The sequence below is a fragment of the Echiichthys vipera genome (genome assembly GCF_963691815.1).
Source record: "Echiichthys vipera genome assembly, chromosome: 7".
NCBI classification, from domain to species: domain Eukaryota; kingdom Metazoa; phylum Chordata; class Actinopteri; order Perciformes; family Trachinidae; genus Echiichthys; species Echiichthys vipera.
The window spans coordinates 33,784,367-33,803,999 of record NC_139832.1 but is presented as its reverse complement, the minus strand read 5'-3'; the positions used below and the strand labels follow the sequence as shown (position 1 = coordinate 33,803,999).

The window sequence follows — 19,633 nt, the reverse complement described above, 5'->3', positions numbered from 1 at the left end:
GATAGAGAACCTGCACAAAAGACCTCTGGAGAAAAAGTGGAGCCAGAGCCATCAGTGGGGAAGATGGCTCTGCAGGGCTCAGAGTCAGAGTCTCATGATGAGGTGCTGTCCACCGATAAATAGCCTTGGTTAAGAGATAAATAGTCTTAGTACCTAGAGAGGCAGATCCCTGAGTCTGCATAGAAACATGTCCACTATAGTGGTGGTTGTCACAAGCATATGGTAAGCTAGCCCATATTGCAAAAGGTTACTTGGCTACCCCTGTCTCAACAGTGCCATGTGAGAGACTGTACTCTTTTTGCAGGCAACATTCTGCAGAAGAAGAGGTCAATTCTTTCATCTGAAAATTTAAACAGGCTGGTCTTGTTGAAGGATATACGTATATATGCTGAATGTTATAGTGGTTAAAGAGTAGTGGTTAAAAGTAGCACATTAGGTGTTATACATTTATATTCTGTGTTCATTGTAATTTGCATGTATTGTGCAGACAGTGTGCTTGTTTCTCAGCCTTGAAACAACTGTGAGAGTGTGTGCAGAGGAGAGATAAAAAGGAATTTGTGTAGCAGTCAGTATATAGGGCAACTACAAGCGAAAGAACCCTGAGGTTTCAAGGACACTGTCTGTGGGTGTTTGATATTTGCTTATACATATAATGGAGTACTCTGTATCAGCAGATCTCACCGGGCTTTGAGACTGAACAGATGTGTTTCTCTGTGGTGACATCTCCAAAGATCTTTGTATTAATAAATATCTTAAGCTTGTTTGTATTTGTCCAAACTGATCACTACACATCAACAGATCCGGGGAGGCTGGTTCACTGCCTCAACAGTCTGCCTGAGCAACTTGAAAGGAGAGTTGACTGTATGATTGGTTGACAGAAGGCATGTTGCACCAATGCAAACATGTAAATATCTTTAACCAAGAATATAGAGACTGTTTACTCTGTCTTGTCACATACCTTACAGTATGGCATTCCAATTCTAAAAATAGGCCTACTTACTGGTGCATTCATTTGAGTTGAACGTTTCTATGCAAACAATTTACATGTAAGCTTTTTGTGACTTTGTAGCAGACATTACTTTGTAATACTGTAGTTGTTGGTTTTCAGCTAAATATTTCTAGAGTTCACATGGATGCCTCAACAAATTAAGAGATCGTTTTTTGATAAATCAATAAAATAAATGTTAATGGTTGAACTCATCAAACTGACAAATATATTTTCTTAAACCAGTTTATCATGCATTTATTAATTTCAACACTGCATGTTTACAAGTAAATCCTAGTATTTGAAATTTGTGATTGGTCATGATTAATCACAGCACATGTCTGTGATTAACTCAATTTTTTAATCGATTGACAGCACTAAAGGGAATACAATATTTAATAAAAATCTAAAACATTCAAAATTGCATAAGAGAAACTCATTTATTGAGAGGAAACAGAGTGTGCAGAGAGTACAGCAGAGTCACAACAATGGCATTTTAATGAGCTGCTCAACTGTAATCTTTGGTTTTGTTTTTGTTGTCTTTCATTAATGTGTTTCTTTCCTAATTCCTCTAAACTCTGGTTGCTTTTCATCAGTAGTTTCGTTCTTTCGTTCAGGACGAAAAAATAAATACAATTTTCATATGGTAGATTAGTCACAGCGCCAAGCTCTCTCACGATGCCTGTGATAGTGAATCTAATGTCCAGTGTGACTGTTGAACCAGTCCAGGATCTCCTGTCTGTTCTGCTGCAGCCAAATGATGTTAGCCCTGGTCCTCTCCAAGGCCTGCTTCACAGACAGTGTGGCAGATCCAAACCCTGCTGCTTGATGCTCCGCCACAAACTCCTCCAACTTGCAGAGGAAACATGACAAACAATCAGACAACCCTATGACATTTAAAAGTTAGCTAGTAGTCACTTAAAGTCCCACTCCAGACATGTGTTAAAGTATATAAAAACTATTCTAATATGGTTCATATTTTGTTGAATATGGATTTCCCAAATAGAAAGTAAAATAAACTCAGAGATGGAGCTGGAGCTACGGTTTCTCCCTCATTAATGAATTCTGGATCTGTCCTTGCCCCACTCCCTGCTGCTCGTGCCCGTGCATGGTCGTTATTTTAAGACTCTTCAGTAACAACTGTCTAGCTTCTACGGGAGGTATGCCCAAGGTGAGCCACGTGAATGACTCATCGAGATGACTTAACACATCAGAGAGAATCATGGGCCTACATATTTGAGCTTCAGACAGGAGGAGGTGGGGCACTGGAGCCTCTTGGGCGGATCAGTAACTTGCAGTATGGCATGTGCAACTCCTGGAGCCCCACAGGTAGATGGACGAACCGAGCTGCCTGTCCATGGAGCTAACGTTAGCAAACTGCAACAAAGTTATAGTGTGTCGTCCTGAACCTGGTGTCAGGCCCAAACTCACATGAGGAGTCTCTTGTCACTAAAATGGTGGGCCAGCAGCCATATCAGTGTATTGTAGCTTAAGTAGTCAGCATCTTTTTATGAGTTTATGTTGTTTGTTAGCTTGTAACTGCCAATGGCTGACAGCTATGATGGCAGTGTGTTTTCTTTCTGTACACTCTGAGCTGGAGGTTTCAGGGTTCTATGCCGGTGTTGTGTCAAAGATGTTTCCCCGTTGAATACTGTTTCACACATTAGACAGTGATTGGTTGATGGATTAGAGATGTACCAACTAAAGCTGTAAGGATATGTTTGAATGTCAGAGGTCAGATTTGTGCACAGACATCTCCGTCAGGAGAGGAATGTGAAAACACCTCTGTAGTGAAGAAATGTGATCAGATACAAGTCACTGTAGTCAAGTGTCAGACATTTAAGAGGAAAGGACGGGAAGGAAAACACCTTTTAGAGTGGAGGGGGACTTTAATTTTTACATACCTGTTGTAGTTCAGCAGGTGTGGAGAATCTTGCAGTGACCCCACTGATCATAGAGGCGAAGGAGAAAGAGCCCTTGCCATATCTGGAAAAAATATAGAATTTAAACTCAGGCAAATACTGTACATATCCTGACACAGCAAAAAGGGTGACATGTTGAGGGGGGATTTATTTCTCTCTCTCTCAACCTCTCTCTTTCTCTCTATCTCTCACCCTCTCTCTATTTCTCTCTCTCTCTCTCCCTCTCTCACTCTCTCTCCATCTCTCTTTAGACAGAGAAAGAGAGAGAGAGATTTGACCCTAACTGTATATATACCTGTATATATATATACATATATATATATGGAACCTTAGTCTTGTGCTTCGGTAGCTCGCCGGCCACCTATAACTTTAGCCGGTGCGAAGCCACATAGTGTAGCGTTAGCTTTTCCTTACCCTCCCCCAGCAATCCCTGAGCAGCCAGGGTCCTCCTGGGTGACTGTGTAATACTAATACTATTTATAAGACTAATGCGAAGCCCATGGTTAACCATCCACCCGTTCACATTTCAAGTTTTCTCCACTCAGTGACACACCTGCTCAGGAAACAACACTGGTTATTGGCAGCTCCATTCTGAGAAACGTGAACTTAGCGACACCAGGGACCATAGTAAAATGCATCCAAGAGGCCAGAGCGGGCGACATTGAGTCATATTTGAAACTTCTGGCTAAGGATAAACGCAAATATGGTAAGATTGTTATTCACGTTGGCGGTAATGACACCCGATTACGTCAATCGGAGGTCACTAAAATGAATGTGGAGTCGGTGTGTGCATATGCAAAAACTATGTCGGACTCCATAATTTTCTCTGGTCCCCTGCCCAACTTGAATTGCGATGACATGTATAGGCGTCTGTCATCATTCTGTCGCTGGCTGTCTGGATGGTGCCCAGTAAATAATGTGGGCTTCGTAGATAATTGGCAGTCTTTCTGGGGAAAACCTGGTCTTATTAGGAGAGATGGTATTCATCCTACTTTGGAGGGTGCCGCTCTCATATCTAAGAACCTGGACGCAGTTGTTAGCGGTCTAAAACCATGCCAACCCAGTGTTGGGATAAGGAAGCAGAGTCGCAGTTTAATAAACCTTTGGAGGGTGCCGCTCTCATATCTAAGAACCTGGACGCAGTTGTTAGCGGTCTAAAACCATGCCAACCCAGTGTTGGGATAAGGAAGCAGAGTCGCAGTTTAATAAACCTCTCTGCGCTGCCCTTATCACAGATGCCCAGGAAGCAGAGTGGCAGTCTTACACACCTCTCTGCGCTCCCTGTGGAGCATTTTCCAGCTCAGTATAGTATACAAACGCTGTGTGCCCCACGATCATCTAAATTAAACAGATCAAAAATGAACAGAAGAGGCCCTATACAGAAAAACTTGATACAAATCAACGCCAAATCTGGGATAATGCAACAAAATCAGAAAATAAAATGTGGACTAAACATCAGATCTCTGTCATCTAAAGCTGTATCAGTAAATGATCAGATAACCATATTGATTTACTCTGTGTGACTGAAACCTGGCTGTGTCATGAAGAATATGTTAGCCTAAATGAATCCACTCCTCCCAGTCATATTAATACTCATATTCCTTGAGGCAGTGGTCGAGGAGGAGGCGTTGCAGCTATTTATGACTCAGGCCGATTAATCAACCCTAAACCTAAACTAAATTATAATTTATTTGAGAGTCTTGTTCTTTGTCTTTCACATTCAACCTGGAAAACCGTGCAGCCAATTATACTTGTTATAGTGCACCGTGCTCCTGGTCCGTACTCTTAATTTATATCTGAATTCTTAAATCAATTGTCAAATTTAGATCTGATAAAGTAATCATTGTAGGAGATTTTAATATTCACATGGACGTTGATAATATTAGCCTTAGTATTGAGTTTATCTCTCTTTTAGATTCGATTGGTTTTGGTGAGTAAACATAAACCTACCTTTCCACAGAATACTATTTTATCAGACCATTATTTAATAACTTTTGAATTTGTATTACAGGACTACTCTCCTCTGGGTAAAAGTTTCTACACTAGATGTTTATCTGATAGTTCTATAACTAAATTTAAGGAAGCAATTACATCTGCATTTACTTTAATGCCTTATCCTAATATTCAAGATTCCTGCACTGATGTTAGTTTCTCTGAAATTGATCACCTTGTTGACAGTGTTGCAGGCTCACTACGAACAACACTTGACTCTGTTGCTCCTTTAAAAGAGAAGATAATGAAACAGAGGAAGTTAGCTCCGTGATATAACTCTGAAACCCTTGAATTAAAACAAGTATCGCGAAAATAGGAAAGTAAATGGCACTCTAATAAATTGGAGGAATCTCGCTTAGTTTGACATGGAAGTCTAAAAACATATAGGAAAGCCCTCCGTAATGCCAGAGCAGCCTATTACTCATCTTTAATAGAGGAGAATAAGAACAATCCTAGATTTCTTTTCAGAACTGTAGCCAGGCTGACAGAGAGCCACAGCTCTATTGAGCCATGTATTCCACTAACCCTCAGTAGTAACGACTTCATGACCTTCTTTAATGACAACATTATAACTATTAGAGACAAAACCAACTCGCTTGGCACCAATTTTTCTTCAAACCCAGGAACCCAGGAACCAAATGTATGACCTGATATGTTCTTGGACTGCTTTTCTACAGTAGACCTTGACAAATTAACCTCTACTATTTCACCATCAAAGCCCTCTAGTTGTCTCCTAGACTCTATTCCAACTACGTTACTTAAAGAAGTGTTACCTTTAGTTATCCTCAAAGCAATTTCAGTCAAAAACAACTGGACTGGTTGTTTGTCTAGGAAGACGTTTCACCTCTCATCCAAGAGGCTTCATCAGTTCATGTACGCATCTGACCAGGCTGGGACTGGTCCAACTAACTGGTGTGGAGATCCAGGTATTTAACCTCTCACAAGGCCGATGATGTCACTGACACCCTTTGTGCTCCAAGTGCCCACGCCCGTCGTTAGAGTGACAGTCGTTGGTGGGCAGTTGGTTTCGACTTCGTTAGTGCTCTATTGAGTCTGAACGACAGTCGTTGGGGTCACCCGGGCCATGTGTGAACAGTTGTCCTTTGAGGTTAGATTGTTGAATCTCCTGGGAAGGGATGAAAGGGCGGCATTGTAAATTGGAGATAAGTGGTGTCTCAGACCCCCTCCTCTGTTTAGCGATGGTTTCTCCACTTTTACATAGATGGCTTCTTTTACTCCTCTTTCAAACCATCTGTCCTCTCTGTCCAAGAATTGGACATTGCTGTCATCAAAGGAGTGGGCTTTCTCCTTGAGGTGTAAGTGGACAGCCGAGTCCAGGCCTGAGGAGTTAGCTCTCCTGTGTTGGGCCATGCGTTTATGCAGTGGTTGTTTTGTTTCTCCAATGTAAAGATCTTTGCATTCCTCGTTGCATTGGACAGCATAAACCAGGTTGCTTTTGTGGTGGTGTGGTGTTCTGTCCTTCGGATGTACTAGTCTCTGTCTGAGTGTGTTACCGGGTTTGAAATACACAGGGATGCAGTGTTTGTTGAAAATCCTCCTGAGTTTCTCCGATACCCCAGCCACATATGGGATGACTATGTTGTTTCTCCTGTTATCTTTTTCTTTCTCAACCACTTTGGTTGGAGGCAAAAAAATGACTTTCCAGCAAAGGAAGAAACACAAAACAGATGGGTTAAGAATTTGTCGGACAGAGATCTTTCCCACCAAGAGAAGGAGGTCTTAGCCAAGGGCTTGAACTTTGCCATGACACCAAAAGAGGTACCCATTGTGGAGTTGATTACGGCTACGGAATCAGCTATAAAGAAAAACAACCTTAATGGAACTGAGGCTGAACAGCTAAGGTTGAAAGTGTCAGCAGCGTTGTCCCAGGCTAAGGTCCCCCCATCCAACCTCACCATTGAGGAGAGAAAAGCAGTAACGGCACTGAGCAAAGACCACAGCATCACTATCCTTCCAGCAGACAAGGGTAGATGCACAGTTGTTCAGATCCAGATGAAACCATGGTGTCCTACGATGTGACTTCCTTGTTCACCTGTATTCCAACCATGGAGGCCTTGGCCACGGTAAGAGAGCGGCTCACACAGGACATTTCCTTACAAAACCGAACAAATCTCAAACCAGACCACATTTGCCAACTTCTGGATTTGTGCCTGAATACCACATATTTCCAGTTTAATGGCATTTTTTACAGACAGAAACACGGCTGTGCCATGGGTTCACCAGTATCCCCTATTGTGGCAAATCTGTACATGGAGGAGGTAGAGGGCAAGGCGTTGAACTCCTTTAAAGGAGTAACCCCAAGCCATTGGTTCAGATATGTGGACGACACATGGGTTAAGATCAAATCCAAAGAGGTGCAAACTTTTACTGAACATATCAACTCAGTGGACAGAAACATCAAGTTCACCAGAGAGGAAGTTAAGGACAACAGCTTGCCCTTCTTGGACTGTGACGTCCATATGGAGAATGACAGGAGCCTCCACATAGGTGTATACAGAAAACCCACTCACACGGATCAATATCTACTTTTCGACTCTCACCACCCTTTGGAACACAAGCTTGGCGTTATCAGAACACTGCAACATAGAGCTGATAACGTACCCACTAGCTCACAGGCTCAAGGGGAAGAACGCAAGCACCTGAGAGGCGCCCTCACAACTCGTGGCTACCCCAGCTGGACCTATGTTAAAACGGCAGCTGCCTCCAGAAAGAAAACCAAAGTGGTTGAGAAAGAAAAAGATAACAGGAGAAACAACATAGTCATCCCATATGTGGCTGGGGTATCGGAGAAACTCAGGAGGATTTTCAACAAACACTGCATCCCTGTGTATTTCAAACCCGGTAACACACTCAGACAGAGACTAGTACAACCGAAGGACAGAACACCACACCACCACAAAAGCAACCTGGTTTATGCTGTCCAATGCAACGAGGAATGCAAAGATCTTTACATTGGAGAAACAAAACAACCACTGCATAAACGCATGGCCCAACACAGGAGAGCTAACTCCTCAGGCCTGGACTCGGCTGTCCACTTACACCTCAAGGAGAAAGCCCACTCCTTTGATGACAGCAATGTCCAAATCTTGGACAGAGAGGACAGATGGTTTGAAAGAGGAGTAAAAGAAGCCATCTATGTAAAAGTGGAGAAACCATCGCTAAACAGAGGAGGGGGTCTGAGACACCACTTATCTCCAATTTACAATGCCGCCCTTTCATCCCTTCCCAGGAGATTCAACAATCTAACCTCAAAGGACAACTGTTCACACATGGCCCGGGTGACCCCAACGACTGTCGTTCAGACTCAATAGAGCACTAACGAAGTCGAAACCAACTGCCCACCAACGACTGTCACTCTAACGACGGGCGTGGGCACTTGGAGCACAAAGGGTGTCAGTGACATCATCAGCCTTGTGAGAGGTTAAATACCTGGATCTCCACACCAGTTAGTTGGACCAGTCCCAGCCTGGTCAGATGCGTACATGAACTGATGAAGCCTCTTGGATGAGAGGTGAAACGTCTTCCTAGACAAACAACCAGTCCAGTTGTTTTTGACTGAAATTGCTTTGAGGATAACGATGACCTGGACGAATGAGAACATTCACAGGCTTACCTTTAGTTAGCACTACTGTATTAGATATGAATAACATGTCTTTATCAGCAGGTTATGTACCACGGTCTTTTAAAGTAGCTGTAATTAAACCTCTTCTTAAAAAGACCAGTCTTGATCCTGAGGTACTAGCCAACTATAGACCTATATCTAACCTTACTTTTCTCTCTAAGATCCTCGAGAAATTATTGTGACTTTTTACACAATAATGAGTTATTTGAGGACTTCCAGTCAGGATTTAGAATGAATCATAGCATTGAGACAGCACTGGTAAAAATTACTAACGACCTTCTAATAGCTTCAGACAAAGAACTTGTCTCTGTGCTTGTTATACCAGATCTTAGTGCTGCCTTCGACACTTTTGATCATCGCATCCTGCTACAGAGACTGGAGCATCTAATTGGGGAACCGCATTAAGCTGGTTTAAGTCATATTTATCAGATAGATCTCAGTTTGTACATGTTAATGACAAATCCTCCATGCACACAAAAGTTAGTCGTCATGGAGTTCCACAGGGTTCTCTCCTTGGACCTATTCTTTTCACCTTATATATGCTTCCCTTAGGAAATATTATAAGGAAGCACTCCATAAATTGTCATTGTTATGCTGATGATACACAATTATATTTGTCGATCAAACCAGAAGAAACCCATCAGTTAGATAAACTTCAAATGTGCATTAAGGAAATAAAAAGCTGGATGACCTGCAATTTTCTGATGTTAAACTCAGATAAAACTGAAATTATTGTACTTGGCCCCGAAGGCCTCCGAAACTCAATAGCTAAAGATGTTGTTACTCTGGATGATGTTGTGTTGTCCTCCAGCACCACAGTAAGGAATCTGGGTGTTAATTTTGATCAGGATATGTCCCTTGATTCTCACATAAACCTAACGACAAGGAATGCATATTTTCACCTGCGTAATATTGCAAAAATTAGCAACATTGTGTTCCAGAAAGATGCAGAAAAACTAGTCCATGCATTTGTTACTTCTAGGCTGGACTACTGCAACTCCTAATTATCAGGCTGCTCCAATAAGTCTGTTAAGAGTCTTCAGTTGGTCCAAAATGCTGCAGCCCGTGAACTAACTAAAACGAATCGAAGGGAACATATTTCTCCTGTATTAGCTTCTTTGCACTGGCTACCTGTAAAATCTAGAATAGAATTTAAAATCCTTCTCCTTACCTACAAAGCTCTTATTGGTCAGGCTCCGTCGTATCTTAAAGAGCTCATAGTACCGTATTACTCGACTAGATTGCTGCACTCTGAGAATGCAGGAGCTACCAAGCTCCTTTCCTGTGGAACCAACTCCCAAGTGTCATTCGGAAGACAGACACTGTCCCCATATTTAAGAGTAAACTTAAAACTTTCCTTATTGATAAAGCTTACAGCTAGGACTTACGAGGCCTTAGCAATGTTGTTATTTTTAAGCTGATTTTGTTCTGCTTAATTATGCTGCTATAGGCCTAGTCTGCCGGGGGATAACACTTTTCCAGAGACGCTGAGCAGCCGATGGGTGGAACAAAGCCCAGCATTTATCCAATGAGCGTCTAGTTTCTCTGTTCGTATCTGCATTCTGCTCTGTGATATTTGTTTGTTAATTATTGTTTCCTTGTTTCCCTCCATCGTTTCTCCGTTCCTGTTACCCTCGACAGTCTCGTCTGAATTGTTCTTGTCCCCTGTATTTATTCCCGTTTGTTGTCATTATTAAATATTTGTTTATTCCTTTATCCTGTGTCCGTGTCTGCATTTGGGTCCAATCCCTTTGTGTTATTTCCCCGCACCGTTCATGACAGAATGGTCCGGCCATAATATGGACCCCGCAGACATGGAAGTCGACCCTCCGGGTTTTTCCATTCGTCGAGCGGTATCCACCCAGGGTGTTCTGCTCGGTCAACATTCACAGACGCTGCAAGAAATCCTTGAAAATCTTAGCCAGCTGACTGCCTGTGTTTCTCGCTTGGAGGGAAGACAGGTTGAGCCTCTCCTTGCTTCCTCTGTGAATGATGAGTCACCCGCTACCACTGTAAGTACCCTCCTGCCTCGTGAGCCTTATGTCCCTGCACTCGAGCGTTATAATAGGAAATTAGGGGAGTGTAAAATTTTCTTATTTCAGTGTTCTCTCGTGTTTGGTCAGCAGCCCCTCACCTACGCAAGCGATAGCTCTAAAATAGCTTATGTGCTAGGTTTACTAACCAGTGGGGCCAGAGTCTGGGGGGCAGCTTTCTGGAACAACCCTCTCACAAAACATGCAACATTTCAACAGTTCTCTAACGAGATACTGTCCGTTTTTGACTTACTTTACCTGCGTCAGGGCGGATTATTCAGTGGATTTCCATACCTTAGCAGCTGAGTTAGGCTGGGATGAAAGGGTTCTACAGAGCAAATTTTTTAAGGGGCTAAACAAGGAGGTAAAAGACTGCTTAGTGGGGAGATCTGAGACCACTAATCTTCACAAGCTCATTAACCTTTCCATAAAGATAGATAACTGTCTCCGTGAAAGGCGCCGAGAGAGGCGGTCATCACCCTTGGTAACCCCAGGCCCACTCACTGTTTCCCTCGACCCTGGTCCTAGTGTACAGGTTTGCAACCGTGTTAACCAGTCTTCCGCTCCAGTCCAGGAGGAACCCATTGGGTCGGCAGTTGGGTCGCAGCCGTTTGACTCCCGTCGAACGTCAATGGCATTTTCGAGGTAGACTATGCATTTACTGTGGAGCTCCCAATCACCAGCTGGCTACCTGTCCGCTCCGGTCAGACTCACCAGTCGCAGACGGGGTTCTAGTGAGTCGATCTGTTGTTCCTGCTATTCCCCGTAAGCCTGTTAATTTGGACATCGTTTTGAGCTGTGATCGTAGCGATTTCTCCCTCCAAGCTCTAATCAACTCAAGGGCGGACACCAACATTACTGATCCGGAGTTGGTGGGTACCAGTCAGTTCCCTGGTTGGTGGTGCACAGATCTCTGTCCCTTCGTAATAATTCAGAGACCATTGCTTTTCACATTATGCCGTCCGCTAATGCTCCTGTGGTTCTCCCCTGGCTTATCACTCACAACCCTGTTATTGACTAAGTAACAGGAAGGGTTGTGGAGCAGCAGTTGTCATTCTTTCCGTCTTCCAGTGACCCCAGACCCTCGTTGCCAGAACCTCCAGATTTGTCTTCCGTGCCACCAGTTTACCATGACCTCTCCGAGGTGTTTAGCAAGGCTAAGGCATTATCCCTACCACCTCACTGCCCCTATGATTGTCCCATTGAGTTGTTACCCGGGTCAACTTTCCCTACCAGTCGTCTTTATAACCTGTTAGGACCCGAACGTGAGGCCATGGAGACTTACATCACTGACTCACTTAAATCCGGGATCATTCGTCCTTCTTCCTTCCTTCTGGGAGTGGGTTTTTTCTTCGTGGCCAAGAAAGACAAGTCGTTACGCTCCTGTTTTGATTACTGCGGTCTTAACAACATAGCCGTCAAGAATAAGTACCCCCTGCCATTAATTAATTCCGTGTTCGAACCGTTGCATGGATCTACTGGGTTTTCCAAATTAGATCTCTCCCAGGCGTTAGTTAATGACGTTCTCAGTGATATGCTGAATCGATCAGTGTTTGTCTACCTGGATGACATTTAGATTTTTTCAAAGGACTTGTCTGAACATGTTGATCACGTCCGACAGGTTCTCCAGCGCCTAGAGGAGAATCGATTGTCTGCAAAACGGAGAAATGTGAATTCCACATCTCGTCAGTGACTTTTTTGGGGTACATTGTGGAGAGCGGACAGCTTAGGGCGGAGCCTTCAAAGTTTAAAGCGGTGACAGAGTGGCTGATGCCTTCTTACAGAGAGCAACTACAGCGTTTTCCAGGTTTTGCCAATTTCTACCGTTGCTTTATCCGTAACTACAGCCAGGTTGTGTCGCCGATGACCAGATTGACGCCCCCCACAACTCCCTGTGTTTGGTCTTCAGCTGCTGATGACGCATTTCTGGCTCTCAAGAGACGCTTCTCTTCCGCTCCTGTATTGGTCCAGGCTTTGGGAGCCATGGTCAGTTTATCATAGGGCTTCCATCCCCAGTCTAACGGGCAGTCGGAGAGGGTCAAACAGGATTTGGAGGCCGCTCTTCGCTGTGTTTGTACCCCTCTGCTTGGTCGTCTCAGCTGTCCTGGGTTGAATACTCCCACAACTCCACCTGCTCTGCTATAGGTATGTCTTCCTTTGAGGCTTCATTGGGTTACTTTCCGCCCAGCGGTCCGAGATTGCTGTGCCCTCTGTCAAACATCATCTCTGTAGAATTTGTCAGATTTGGAGGGAGGTCTGAGGGGCTTTGCTGCGGACAGCTGAGCAGAACCGCAGGATGGCGGATTGCTGTCGCATCCCTGCTCCCAAGAACAGGCCGGGTCAGAAGGTATGGCTGAACTCCCACAACATTCCACTGAATGGCAACACCAGTCTGCCGTTGCAATTTCCCAGCTTGGGATCAATAAAGTATTTATTTTCTGTTCTTACAGGGCCTCAGGAATGGGGCCTTGCAGCCTGACTGACCAGAGGGGAACTTAAATGACCAGTTTCTGTCCAAACTCTCCAGAGTAATGAAACCCCTATTGCACACTGGTGTGTTTTCACTGCAAGGAGTCATGCCAACAGCAAAAATGGCTTCTCCAATAATGTGTGCATATGCATGCTCATCCCTTTGAATGACCAAATGCTTTGACAATTTGTTACTCTTTTTAATGAGCATTTTATGCTCAGAGTGGGGATTGTGACGGGAATTACAAGTTTTCTTTGTCTTTGCATGCAATGTATAGCCCTGTATATCAGATAACAACTGATCACCATCTGGTGATGAGTAGGGTCAGAGGATGGGGGAAGATTCTGGACAAACCAGGTAAGCCCAAACGAATAGTGCGGGTGATCTGCGAACGTCTGGAGGAGGCCCCTGTCCGAGAGATCTTCAACTCACACCTACGGCGGAGCTTTTCTGGCATCCCTGTGGAGGTTGGGGGCATTGAACCGGAGTGGGCAATGTTCAAAGCTTCCATTGCTGAAGCTGCAGCGGTGAGCTGTGGCCTCAAGGTCTTAGGTGCCTCAAGGGGCAGTAACCCTCGAACACCGTGGTGGTGTTCGTGATTTTCATGGACAGGAGGCGTAGTCGTGGTGGGGAGGTGTTGCAGTTCGGTGGACTGAGGATCTCGTCTCTGCTTTTTGCAGATGACGTGGTCATGATGGCATCGTCGGTCAGTGACCTTCAGCACTCACTGGATCGGTTCGCAGCCGAGTGTGAAATGGCTGGGATGAGGATTGGCACCTCTAAATCTGCGGCAGGAAACTGATGGATTGCTTACTCCAGGTAGGGAATGAGTCCTTACCCCATCTGTAAGGAACTCCGAGTAGAGCCGCTGCTCCTTTGCGTTGAAAGGAGCCAGTTGAGGTGGTTCGAGGATGCCCCCTGGGAGCTTCCCTAGGGAGGTGTTCCAGGCATGTCAAGCTGGGAGGAGGCCTCGGAGAAGACCCAGCACTAGGTGGAGAGATTATATCTCCACACTGGCCTGGGAACGCCTCGGGATCCCCCAGTTAGAGCTGGTTAATGTGGCCCGGGAAAGGGAAGTTTAGGGTCCCCTTCTAAAGCTGCTGCCCCCGCGACCCTGGATAAGCGGTTGAAGATTAGATGAGATGAGATGAGATGAGATGAGATGAGAACCTAACCTTGGGGGCATTCTTCGAGACAGGTGCCATTTGTGGTGTCTTGAAGAGGGCTTTCCTTTCAAGGAATTGATTTGTAATAAACTCACATGGAGAAGCGGATCTTATTGTCTCTTCATCTTTCTTGATTGACCCTTATTGACTAATTTTCCCACATCATTCCTTAAAAAAAATAAGGCCTTTAATTAAACCAGAAAACATGTGTTGCAGCTGTAATGTAAATGTGACATTATGCTATATTCTTCATTGTCTTCTGTCTCCGGTGAAGCAACACTACATGTTCTGTTGTGACTATGATATGGAAAACAACCCTGCTTACTGGTAGCAAAAGTCATCACTGATGCAGCGGCAACATGTGGGAGAACCTGGAGAGACACTTTAATAGAACAAACTAAGTCAATTTGCTCATGCAATTGTGCCTTTCATCCGTAAATTTGCGTTACACACACGGCAAATACCCTTTACCCATATGTTGTCCAGTTTCTGAGCTTTGCCTTGACGCTCTGTTCATACATCATACGCTTTGTTGATCCTATTGTTTGATTTGGCCCGTATGTTAGTGATAGACAGATGGTTTATCCAATCAGCAACCACTATTGGTGCACCTTCCCAAAAGATCTCCAAACAAGGTTCCCAGATATGGATATGCTGAGCAAATGAGAATAATGCCAATCCATTTGGCTAAATCAGGTTAGATTTCAACCACACAGCACCGTGTTCCACTTCAGCTCAGTGTCAGAGTCTTTACTGTGTTTTGCTGACAGATACGCTCTCTTTTCTCTCCACACGCTCAGTTGCTGTGTTCAGCAGAGAGCAGCTGCAGGACAGTCTCTAACTTGTGTTAGAGACTCTAGCCTTTGCATGTCGGAAAACGAGACACCTCTGTCCGAGTCATGCTATAACAGAGTCTGGTGTGTGTATATGTCTCTGTATGCTTGAACTATAGCAGTATTTCAGTACTTCTGATCTGTATATATTACTATTGTAAATTTGATATTTTATATATATATATATACACACACATATACAACTACTGTATATATATACCGTAATTTCCGGACTATAAGCCGCTACTTTTTTCCCTCGTTCTGGTCCATGAGGCTTATACAACGGTGCGGCTTTTCTACGGCTTACGGTAACCAGGGGCGCGCACTACCGAGGATGCGCGAGACCGAGGCAGACATCTGGCGCCAGGTAACGAGAGCAAAACAAAGAGTAGGAGAGCTTCAGCGACAGTTTGCGCGAAGGAAGTGTTCATGCAAACACCCTCAACATGGAAAACAAACGGAGAAGTGCATATGATGCTGCTTTTAAGTTAAAAGCAATCGATCTGGCTGTCAAAGAAGGAAATAGAGCTGCTGCACGTACCCTTGACATCAATGAATGGCTGGTTATTTTAATAACGTAAACCACCGCGGGACTACACTTTTACTGCCGTGTTACAGGCGAGCACTTTGTATTACCTTGCACCGTTGTAGTATTTGTACTCTGCACGAATGCTGTTCGCCATGTCAAAGATGTGAAAGTTTGATTGAATGATTGAAAGATTTATTGTTAATAAATGGGACGCTTTGCGTTCCCAAACAGTCATCTCTGTCCCGACAATCCCCTCCGTGGTAGCAGGAACCCCTATATACTACGGTAATTACACATCAAAACGCCTGCGGTTTATAGTCGGGTGCGGCTTATATATGGAGCAATCTGTATTTTCCCCTAAATTTAGCTGGTGAGGCTTATAGTCAGGTGCGCTTTATAGTCCGGAAATTACGGTAGTTATATTTTATTATTTCTATTTCCAGTCTATCACAGGGAACATAGAGATAAACAGAGACAGACAAACATTCACACTCACATTCACACCTACGGGCAATTTAGAGTCATCAATTAACCTAACACGTGCATGTCTTTGGACTGTGGGAGGAAGCCGGAGAACCCGGAGAGAACCCACGCAGACATGGGGAGAAACTTGTTAGTGAGGCTACATTACCTTCATTAAAGAAACAGCATGAAAATAAGTTACTTTATTAACAGTAACAGTGATACAGGTCCAGTGCATTCTGTTTTTCATTGGTTTGCTCTGTGAAATGACATCCAGTCATAACATAAAGGGACTATATTGTTTTATTAATAAAGACACGTTTCATTTATTCAAACAATTATATCTTTTGGTTTAAGAGAAACAACGCATTTAAATTAGGACTGGGACTTTAATATGTTAATTACGCTTACTTAATTACACACAAAATAACGCGACACACAAAATTTTTTGCACTCACAGACAGAATGTTTCTCATTACACAAGTTCCCGCCAGGCCCGTAATACTGACGCACAGGACGCAACATGAGAGAATGAAACCGATGAGAAGCGAGATGAGTTGTTGCTGGGTTCAGTGGGCGACATTTGAGTTCTAAAGTTCAGTTCAGACCAAAGATTTGCAACGAGTTGAGACTTGCAACTACTTGCAACGTGCAGGTCTGCAACGTTCTGAAACCTGCCCGTTCAGACCAATGCGACAAGACGGTTTATCATCTCCATAGCAACGCCTCTCTGTACTTCTGTTCTGACTTCCGACTTTTCAGGCTTTTTTTCATAACTGGATATAATTTCTAGCATTATGAAATATAAATGAGGACAGATATAGTGAGATACTTGCTCCAGCTGCATTTCTATAGAGATGAAACAGAGAAAATACTGTTTTATTTCCCTGATTTACTGCTTTGTTCTGGATTACTGCGCTCGCTCTTCTTATTCATTGTATTGCTCGCTCGTCCCTCTCTCTCACATACACACACAAGCTTGTTGAGCTTCCGTTTCAACCAGCTGACAGTTTGTCATTGACTTGACCAGCTGACTTTGCTAAGACTTGTTCGGCTGTTGAATCAGGTGATGTGTGTTACGTTGCTGCTGATTGATCAGCTGGTTAGATTCAAAACAAGACGGGTCAGTTCACACCGCAGCAACTTTCACCTGCAACGTTGGAAAACAGTTGCGTTGCGAATCTTTGGTCTGAACTGGGCTTAAGAAACGACCAAGTGGAAAAACGGACAAGAGCACGGCTGTGTAAAAATTCACCTCCCACCTGAGCTCTTCAGCCTTCGCACCACCTTAACACTGAACATGCTGCAGCTAACGTTAGCACAGACAACACTGAACATGATGAAGCTAACGTTAGCATGGACAACGCTCCTAGGAGGGACTGTCATTAGTTGATGGATCATTTTTGTTTCTGTGTTTTTGAAAACATGGGAGAAAAAGCACTCTACAAATCCCAAACCACAACGACAAATCCCAAAGCAAAACGCCAAATCGGAAAACACAACGACAAATCCCAAACCACAACGCCAAATCGGAAAACACAACAACATTAACTTCTACCGGAAAGGGTAGGTCTCTCTGATCAGAGGGTCACAGAGTCACAGAGGTCTACATCACATCATCACCTCATCAAAGACTGCTGTACCAGAGAGCCGTCCACATCCTGCCAAAACATCACTGGGGACAGCTGAACTGCCTGTCTCTCACACAACATTTGCAGTTTAACACAGGACATCAGTGTGAAAGTTTAAAGCTTAAGATTATTATTCGTCAAGAAAAAGTCAGACCAAAGTCTAAAATTCATATGAATAAAAAAAAATGTTTCTAAACATTGCAAGATGTTTGTTTTTACCTTTGTCACTATTCACGTTTGCATATTTTACTAAGTTGAGAAAAAATGTTGCATATATCTCATGATTGTCTTAGTATTTTGATCAATTAAAACATTTTTCTAATAATTCGTTCATCTTCAACCGCTTAACCCGGGGTCGGGGTCGCGGGGGTTGCTGGAGCCGATCCCAGCTGACATCGGGCGTGAGGCGGGGTACACCCTGAACAGGACGCCAGTCAATCGCAGTGCACATAGAGACGAACAGAGACAGACAAGCATTCACACCTACGGGCAATTTTAGAGTTAGGTGCATGTCTTTGGATTGTGGGAGAAAACCCACGCAGACACGGGGAGAACATGCAAACTCCACACAGAAAGGCCCAGGCCGGGATGCGAACCTGCTAACCACTACTCCACCGTGTAATTTAGGACCGAACAAATCTAATAAGTGCTTTCTAGTTTTAAATGGATACATCTTTTTTTTTCTTCTTTTTTTTTACTTTTGACCATTTGGCACATCCACATTCATATTTCAAAAAGATCCAGTCTTGTGTTTTAAGTTTTGCTGGTGCAGTTATACTTATTTTACATTTGTATTCAATTCAATTCAATTCAATTCAAAAAACTTTATTTGTCCCCGGGGGGCAATTCAAGGCACACAGAGCAGCAAATCACGACAGTGCAATAATACAAAAAACATTTTAACCTAACACAAGAATAAAGTGTAAAAGAAGAGTAAGTGTCAGGATGTTAGTGTGTTAGTACAGGTAGGATATGTGTCAGGATGTTAGTGTGTTAGTACAGGTTAGATACAGAGAACATCGTCGGCGTGAGATGTAGAAAGACATGTGTGTATCAGATGTAAGCAGACATGTGAACAGGTGTATATGATGTAAACAATGTAAACACGCAGTAGACTGTTGAAACAGGTATAAACAGAACTGTAGTGCAGAAAAGATATAAGTGGACAGTGATCAGATCCAGATGAGGTCAGACATGATACATGTGTGTAATGAGCAGACGTAACAGAACTATAGTGCAGTAATAGAGTATAAATATAATATATAACTATAAGCTAAATAATAAAGTGAATAATAAAGTGATGGTGGTGCATGGCAGGAAAACAGCAGTCTAAGTATATGCTAGCTCTGTGTAACAGATGAGATTGCAGAATGTTTCTTATTGTTTTAACTGCAGTTCCTGAAATATAAAAATACATTAATAGTTTGTATATTTTGGGATGTTGGTAAATAGTTTTACTTCTGTATGCAGGCCTTACATTAATGCAGTAACTGATCTTAACTGCATTAAATGTTTTTATACAGTATGACACTGAGTATTTTTATAGATTGTCACCTAAACGGGACATTTCATAATCTAAAGTCCTCCTTCTGAAAACTGTCTCCTGATGATGGACCTAGTGAATGTAAGGGCTTTCTAATGTGCTGACTACAGGTCGAGCAGAAGACCTGCATCTTAGCTGTGTAATAATACTGCCTGGTTATATGAACACAATATCTACAGTTAATGAGACAAACATTTCAAAGGTAGATATAGGTAATGATGATCTCATACTTAAAAAAACATACAGAAAATAACCCAGATTCAGTTTTAAAATGGTCTTAAATTTACTGTTTTATTTATAGGATACCCTTTTTTAATGTTACTATTCATCTATTTAGTTGTATTTGTAAGTTCAGAGATAAGTCAACCTTTCATATAAAACATGAGGTTTGTTACAAAACCAATGAGTTTTCGGTTTAAAAGCT

General features: G+C 43.2%; 1 protein-coding gene across 1 annotated transcript in view; it reads right to left on the bottom strand.

Annotated features, from left to right (window-relative positions):
- Window positions 1-1,681: 1,681 nt before the first annotated feature.
- The window catches only part of LOC310949499 (aminopeptidase N-like), a gene marked incomplete at both ends in the record, with an annotated part of 104,918 nt that continues 86,966 nt past the window's right edge, over window positions 1,682-19,633 (bottom strand). Inside the window, 2 exons of the mRNA XM_083916972.1 lie at window positions 1,682-1,837; window positions 2,890-2,971. Coding sequence (XP_083773098.1) covers window positions 1,682-1,837; window positions 2,890-2,971 — 238 coding nt within the window. The remainder of the gene's footprint in view (window positions 1,838-2,889; window positions 2,972-19,633) is intronic.